This window comes from Myxocyprinus asiaticus, chromosome 37, assembly GCF_019703515.2.
Source record: "Myxocyprinus asiaticus isolate MX2 ecotype Aquarium Trade chromosome 37, UBuf_Myxa_2, whole genome shotgun sequence".
NCBI classification, from domain to species: domain Eukaryota; kingdom Metazoa; phylum Chordata; class Actinopteri; order Cypriniformes; family Catostomidae; genus Myxocyprinus; species Myxocyprinus asiaticus.
Window position 1 is genome coordinate 4071011 of NC_059380.1, and position 8578 is coordinate 4079588.

General features: G+C 35.1%; 1 protein-coding gene across 1 annotated transcript; it reads left to right on the forward strand.

The window, feature by feature from the left end:
- Window positions 1-4920: 4920 nt before the first annotated feature.
- LOC127427610 (nuclear receptor subfamily 0 group B member 1-like) lies at window positions 4921-8193 on the forward strand. The gene is made up of 2 exons (XM_051675293.1): window positions 4921-5570; window positions 6640-8193. The coding sequence occupies exons 1-2, from the start codon at window positions 5015-5017 to the stop codon at window positions 6879-6881; spliced, it is 798 nt and encodes a 265-aa protein (XP_051531253.1). The 5' UTR covers window positions 4921-5014; the 3' UTR covers window positions 6882-8193.
- Window positions 8194-8578: the final 385 nt, after the last annotated feature.

Consider the following 8578-nt stretch of genomic DNA (forward strand, 5'->3'; position numbering starts at 1 on the left):
AGCATAAGCACAGATGTGGACACACAGAGGTACACTGTAAACACACACACACACACACACACACACACCACAAATCATCGAGCTTGACCATGACCTTGCAATGAAGGGAACCATGATTGGAAATCCAGTAACTCTGGCTTCTGATGAACTCGAAATTCAAACAGTTCTGATGGTTATTCTTCAATTTAAAGTGTGCAGCACATCTTTTAAGGCAGAGGCTATTTGTGTTAAAAGAGAAAAAAGCATCTTTGCACTAAGTGCAAATAGTGTTAGATGCTATATGCACCTCTAATTACTAGCATACAGTATAGGTGCATCACTGCAGTGTGTTTATTGTGTTTATTTAGAGTCCCACAGACACCCTACACCAACCCCTACCCCTTAACCTAACCCTAACCTTCCTTTACAAACATTAACCATGGTTTAACTAAAGTAACCATAGTATTACCATGGAATTTTATAGTAAAGTCATAGTCACCACAAAATGAAACATGGTTACTATATTTACACCATTTAGTAATATCATTGTTAATTGCATTAAAACTATGGATTCCGCAAAAACATGGTTACTGCAATATTACTAAACCATGTAATAAAACCATGGTTGATTTTACCTGGATCAAACCTTTCTATCAACAAGTAGTATTAAAGGAAATATTAAGAGTGGAGACAGGAAACAGGATGGGAAAAAAGTGGGACTAAAGGTGGATTCGAACCCTGGGTCATCCGCATGATAAAAGCACATTTACCCAGTCATTACACACCACTGCAGTGACACTAGAAGTGCAGTCTGTCTTCATTTTCTGTGTTTCCACCAAGACTATTGGAGTACAAATAGTGTGTGGCAGGTGCTATTTACACCTTCTAAAAAGATTCACTCCGAACTTTTAAGTGCTTTGAAGAAAGAAACACTGTTTCAGAAAGTTCAATGCTGTCTTTTCCATATCCTAATAAAAGTAATCTGTCCAAAGGTGAATGTGTTTATATGATATTATTATTTTAAGCAATTTATGCTTAAACACAGTTAACAATATGAATTGTTAGCGCTGTCTGCGCTTACCGAAATTGGAATCACTGCCCCCAGTGGCCAAAGTTGGAAGTGTTGTTGAACGTATGGGCACGTGTGAGCTCAAGTTTCCTGTTGAAATGTCCACAGAGGGGCACCAAAAGCAAGTTGTATTTTTAGTCATAAATTATAAGTCAAAAGTAATGCATATTTTATTAGCTCTACCCTCTAATTCAACCCCCAACCCTGAACCTAACCATCAGTGTAGTAAAAAATACAACCTCCAAATTGCACACGTCATTGATTATGTGATTACTTCCTGATCCCCACAGGACCAAAACCCATGTCTCTGAGGCTGCTCACACCAAGAGTCACCAGGCCTAAAAGTACCTCAATCGAGAGATGCAGAACTATGTGTAGGCCTTACAAAATTATTGAGCTACAGTTAAATGCCCACTTTCAGCTAGCTAAGCATACATTTCGAACACAGCATTGTTGCAATTGCATCAATAAAATAAACATTTTGCAGGAAATATGACACAATATAAATTACCCAATCAAACCCTAACCTGCAAAGGGCCCAAATGCCCTCCTAAACCCTAACCCTAACATAATAAATGTAGACATATCAAATATATAATAATAATATTATTATTTTTATGTGAATAAATAAAGGTAAGTTTCTAGTTTTAACATTATTTTACTTCAGACCTTTGTTTTATTGGACAAGAAAAACTAGCTTCATGTGACCCACATTTGGTTTTCGACCATTGAAAATAGGTCAAATTTAACAATTTACAGATGGAGCCACATTGAGAGCCCCATATCTTTGGGATTTAACCATATAGGGCCTTAAAAAGAAATTTACAAAAAGGAAAGTATATCACTTCTGGAGTTTTAGGAACTCCAACTTTGGAAAAACAACCCAAACAATACTTCCTACACTTGCCATCTGATCATACAAAAAAAATAAATAAATAAAATTGGGCATAATTCAATAAGTCTAAGTGGCTGTCAAAAAACCTTTGGTCTTCACCGTCAGAATTGATTGACCATTGAAAATGAATGGTAAAGACTATAACACAGAGCAATTTTTTTTAAATCTGTCAGATACAATCAATAAATCAGCCACAATGCAGAAAAAAATACACACAAAAATTAAAAGGTGAGACTATGAAACATCCAGAGTGCAAAACATACATACCCACTCAAACACACACTTACACAAACACAAAAATGAACTGGTGAGACTAAACAACACAGAGCTTTTTTATTATTATTATTTGTAAAATAAAAACAATAAATCAGCCACACTGCTAAACACACACACGCTCATAAATGAGGGGGTGAGACAATAACACACACACAATGCAGAACTTACATACACACACAAACACACACACACACACACAGACAGACACACAGTAAAAAAAGGGTGTGTACTGTATCCCAAGAGACATTAAAACCAGCATTGTTTGCACAAAAATGCATCTGCAGGGTCCATGCCAACATAACTACACACTGCCATGGACACAAGAATGCATAAAGACATTGCATCATTCTTTACTGTACTTACTGTTTTTTATTGTTTACCTTTTTTTTTTTTTTTTTACATTATTGCTGTTCATTATTTGCTGTTTTTGCTATAGAATGTTTGAAATTGCAAAATGTTCACTCTGAATCTTGTTTTATATTCTAATTGAATTTTCACAATTTTGCAGTTAAATTCTGTTAACTGCAAAAACTGACACTTCAAATCAATTTTAAAATGCAAAAATTTGACAAACAATAGTTTGACAATGTCTAAATATATATCCAAATGCATAACTTGTGAAGAAGAAAAAAAAAAAACATCAAAGCAGCAATCTGCCTCCAATATATGTCACATTCTCATATTTTCTTCATGTTTCAACTTATAAAAGTGCAGGTTCTTACTGTAGTAAAGTTTAAAAAATGTGCTTATTTGCATATGCAAATTAATGGTAAAATGAAGAAATTTACATGTAAATAAGATCAAAATAGCATAAAATCCCCAAAGAAGTGCATAATTTTATTGTTATTTCTTTAGGGAAGAAATGGTATCATTACCATCATCATCATCATCAAAATAAATAAATAAAATAAAATAAATACAAATAGTTACACCTTTGCTCTTTCCGGTCAAAAATGACCAGGGCTCATTTATGAAGACCATCAGAGGGTTATGTTTATCTGACAAAATCCAAAAATTCAGTCAGGCACATATCTGAAATTTGGCTGATTTGGCATGTTATGGTCAAACAGCGACATGACATAAACACTAGCCTTGTGATTATAGAGCAACTTTTTATATGTCCATCGTACAGTTACTGACAAACAATATAACCCATAAGTCTAGAGACAGAGTGTGTGTATATGTGCGTGGATTGGGGATGCTGATGTAAGCTTTGGCCCTCAAACTCACTAAACAGAACATGACCCAAAGCCTTCAGGAAAATACGGTTCTAATTTCATATACGAAGACAGGTAGGAGAGAAACATATGTAGAAACTGACAATTAGACCTGCTGACCTTGAACAGAAGCTTAGTTGGATCCAAAATCATGCGTGTGAGTACATGTTCGTGTGTGTTGCTCTATGATGTAAATGGTAAAAAACATTTATTTTTCAAATAGATCAATTGTGCAAGTTGTCTCTTGCTGCACAATATTCTAATGCTTTCATTACTTCTACCATGGGCTTGTCCTTCGGCTATTCAGCATCAGGTGTGGTGCCGCCTTGATATGACTTTCCATACAGGCAGCAAATCAATATGCTTTTATATTCTTCTTCAGGAGAGCAATGACATCAGTACACCCTCGTCTGACTCAGACAAATCTGGAACGCAGTGCACAATACAAATGACCCTGGACCCTGAACAAAACAAAAATAATACATTATTACAGGATCTTTAGAAGAAAGGGGCATACACATCATGTTACTGTGAAACTGTCAAACTAGACAAGGCTAGATAGGGACTGATGTCAAACTGAGGTAGCTCCTACTGTCCCCTGTCACGGTGCTCAGAAATGAGTAGATAAATAGCCTACCTCTAGGCAAAACAATTGCTTCTCATACAAATCACTGGTAATGCAGACATGGAATGGGCCAGTCACAGTCTTATTCGGTTGCATTTTAAAGTAATATAAAAAAAAAAAAAAAAAATCATTTAGACTCGTCTCTCCTTTTCTTTAAGAAAAGCAGAAATCTGGGTTACAGTGACGAAGTGAATGGGGCCATTTGGTCAGTGTAAAAATACTGTTTCAAAAGTATCGCCACTAGACTATTATTACTATTATGTGAACATACTACATCATTTAAGTGTGATAAAATAGCTTGCTAACCTTTACCATGTAGAGTTAAATCCAGTTTTCATTCCTGTTAACAACATAATGCCGTAAACCCTCAGATGACTGTAAAAATTACAAATTAAACAACTTTACAGCTAAAATAATACACAAGTTTTAACAGAAGGATTCATGTAATTGCTTTTATAAAATTATGAGCATCACATTTCTGCCTTTAAAGCTTCAAAAATTGCCCCAACTTCCTCAATGTAACCTCAATGTTTGCTCTTTTTTAAGTATTGGTGGGAGGAGTCAAACCTTGTGTGTGTGTGTGTGTGTGTGTGGTTATCCTCATAACTTGTATTGAATGGAATATTCTTTTAATTAATTGTCTGATATCTTTCTTTTGCAACAATACTGAATAAATATCTATTTATGAAAACAATCTATTATTGGTGAATTGTTCTATTAGGGTAAATAAATAAATCAATAAAATACAGGGACGTACAGGGACTATAGCGTCCTCTATGTGCATATCAGAAAAAGACAGTGGGAGGCGTCCTGGGCTCTTTAAAAACTCTAAATTATTTGACAAGTCAGTGGAAGGGAAGACGCAAACCTCAACCGTGCATGGACGTCTCCAAGCGTAAAACTCAACATAGTTTCAACAACGAAACGATAACAGTACCCGCAGCACGAGCAGCATGGCTCACTTTGACAGCAGTTGCCACTGCAGCAGCGAGAGAAGACAAAACAGCATCTTGTACAGCATTTTAAAGAACGACAGTCAGTCTGCGCAACTTGGGAACCAGCCCAGGACCCCGAGGCTCGCCGTCTCCATGCACTCTTGTGCGTGCGGATCCAAGAGGAAGGTCTCCCTGCGGTCCCCTCAGACCACGTGCAAAGCCGCCTCCGCGGTTCTGGTGAAGACCCTGAAGTTCGTTATGAACGTGCCATGCTTTCGGGAGCTGCCGGTGGATGACCAGCACACGCTGGTGCGGAGCAGCTGGGCGCCTCTGCTGGTGCTCGGGATGGCGCAGGACAGGATCGACTTTGAGACCACGGAGGCGCCCGAGCCGAGTATGTTGCAGCGGATTTTAACCAGCGGACAGGACAAACAGGAGAACCAGAGTACTGTGAATGCGGGAGTGGCGTTGACAGATGTTCAGGGTATTAAAATGTTTCTGAGGAAATGCTGGGGACTTGATATAAGCACTAAGGAGTACGCGTATTTGAAAGGAGCCATTCTATTCAACCCAGGTGAGTCATGCTGCCTGTCATACCTGAATTAGGACAGCATCAAACATGCTTTGTTTTGCATAACTTAAAGGTTGAAATGCAATCATTTAGTCATTATTATTATAATTATTATTACAGTGTTTAGCTACTTGTGAAAATACATTTTATTCAATTTTTAATTTAAAAGTTATAAACAAAATGTTTAACAAAGTTTATGTTCATCCTATTTTTACTGTTATTATTTTCTACCTGTCAAATGTATTAATTTAAAATGTAAAATTATAAATAATATTAATAGTAAACAAAGTTAAAGTTAATGTACGTCCAATTATAATAAAAAAAGGAAAAACAATAAAAAAACTTCAAGAAGTCATTAACATTAAACAGTGTCAAACAAACTTCATGTACTTTCAATTATTATTATTATTATTATTATTATTATTATTATTATTATGTTATATTGTCTAATTGTTGAAATTAACAGTATATACATGAAAATAAAATAGGGTAACATTTTACAATAAATGTAATAAGTCATTAATGTTAAACAAAGTTCATGTATCCAATTATTATTATTATTATTATTGTTGTTGTTGTTGTCGTTTTTGTTGTTGTTGTTGTGTCTACTTTTTAAAGAATTCTAAACAATTAAAAACATAACATTTGTAGAATAACTAAGTCATTAACATTAAACAATGTCAAACAAACTTTATTTACATCCAGTTATATATTATCATTATTATTATTATTATTATTATTGTTGTTTCTACTCTTTAAAATTATTAATAATTAAAAAAGAAAAAAATATTAAAAATAAAAAATATTTTTTGAAAGAATTTGTATATATATATATATATATATATATATATATATATATATTTAATAACAGTGTACAATAACTTTGTCATTATTATTAAACATTGTTACACAAAGTTCATGTATATCCAAATATGAATAGCCTACAGTATATGAAAATATATGAGTTTTATGAGGGTAATCAGTAAGTGTCATCTTCCTCAAGGACACCTCAGCAACCTCAGGTCTTTCAGGTACTGCACGTAACAAGTCCCTTTCCTTCTCTCCTTCGTAGATGTTGTAGGGCTGCAGTGTCAACATCACATCCAGGCTCTGCAGAGCGAGGCGAACCAGGCACTTAATGAATATGTCAAAATGATTCACCGTGGGGACAGTGCAAGATTCGCCAAACTCTTCCTCACACTCTCCATGCTGAGATCCATCAACGCCAACATGGTGGCTGGTCTCTTCTTCAAACCTGTCATCGGTGCGGTCAACATGGAGGAACTTCTTCTGGAGATGTTTTATGGAAAATAAAACTGATGCAAATACCAGGACAGAATTATCAAAGAGGGGCAGTCAGGATGGACAGACTTTGAAAATGACTGATTCGTTTTTACACATAGTATTTTTGTACGGTGCATAAGAGTTCTCTCTTTGCCTTCTGAGTTGAACTCACTGCTGAATCCAAAGTTGATGACAACGATTTCCCATTTGGGGAAAGAGCTTTATAACTTTGTTCTGTTTGTTTGTTTGTTTGTTGTTTACTTGCTTTTCTGTGCGTGTGACGTTGTGCAGTCTCATGAATGTTTATTTGATTCTGGGTGACACTTTACTGTAACTTTCATTAACAAACAATGTATATATGTATGGCATATAATATACTTGCAACATTTATTCAATGTAAATATAATATATTCTCAGTGTTTAATGACATATCTAACTATTTGAATGAATATAAAGTAATGGTCTTCTATAATGTAAGCTGGTAGTGAAAGTTATTATAATGTGTTACCTATGTTTGCATATAAGAACGTTTTGTAGATTGTGTCATGTTATGCAATGGCATAATGGAACAGAGGTTTACACTCCACATTTCTCACAACATTATGTGCAGTTATATATTTTCTGCATTACAGTAACGATATTTCGATTAACAAAATGTCAATGTGATGACAGACCTAAGCACAATTAGAAAACAGTCATAAAAAAAAGTTAAAAAAAAAAGAATAAAGAAACATTTATGGCGACATAGTTTCTTTACTGAGGGGAGCAATGTTGTTCCACAGACCACACCATTGTGGTTAAACATGGACAGGTGGGCAGCGCAAAGGGTGAAAAAAAAAAAAAAAAAAAAAAGGATAGGAGACTGCACACTTATTTTAGAATATTTTGGTGCATAACCTGCCATCTCAGAAGGATGATTGAACATTGCTGTGCAGTGTACATATGTGGACACCGCAAGGGCGAATATTGTCAGGTTTTGTTGTAATGATTGTAAAATCACACCATTTGTGTTTTTTGTTGCATTATCCATCAAGGTCTTGATATTATACATGATACCATACATGAGTGTAGGATTTGCATAAACGTGACAATTACAATCATATTTAAACAGATTTAATTTGCAGTATTCATTAAAAAAATTAGGACCTCATGATAACCGTAAGCATACAGTTAACGTTTTTACCAGTGAAAACTTAATTGCAGATATCAAAAGTTTGCATTTTCACTGGTAGTGATATCATTGCTGATATTAACAATTAATATTTTAACAAGTGAAAATTGAATTGTAGAGATCTGTAATTGATATCTTGCATGTGATTAAATGCCTAAAGGGCTTGCAATACTTAAGGCACTAAGTTTCTGTGTGCATATGCGCAATTGTGGGTGCAAATATCCACACATGCAACCCAGCAAACTCAATTATAGATGCTGTATACTGTCCATAACTGTAGCCATGGTACATACCAAGTGATTAGTGACAAGGTCATCAGCCCACTATGACAAGATTTCTACATCTCACCTTTACCTGTGGTTTGCTACTAAATTGCTATACAGTTGTCTTCTAAACCGCCAATAGACATTAAAGGGTTAGTTCAAATGGTCAAAGATTTTTAGAATAATATCTCAAGTGGATGGTGATCAGCACTTTAAAGCTCTGAAAAGCACAGACAATTGTAGAAAAACGAATCCATATGATCCAGTGGAAACTGTCAATTAATGTCTTCTAA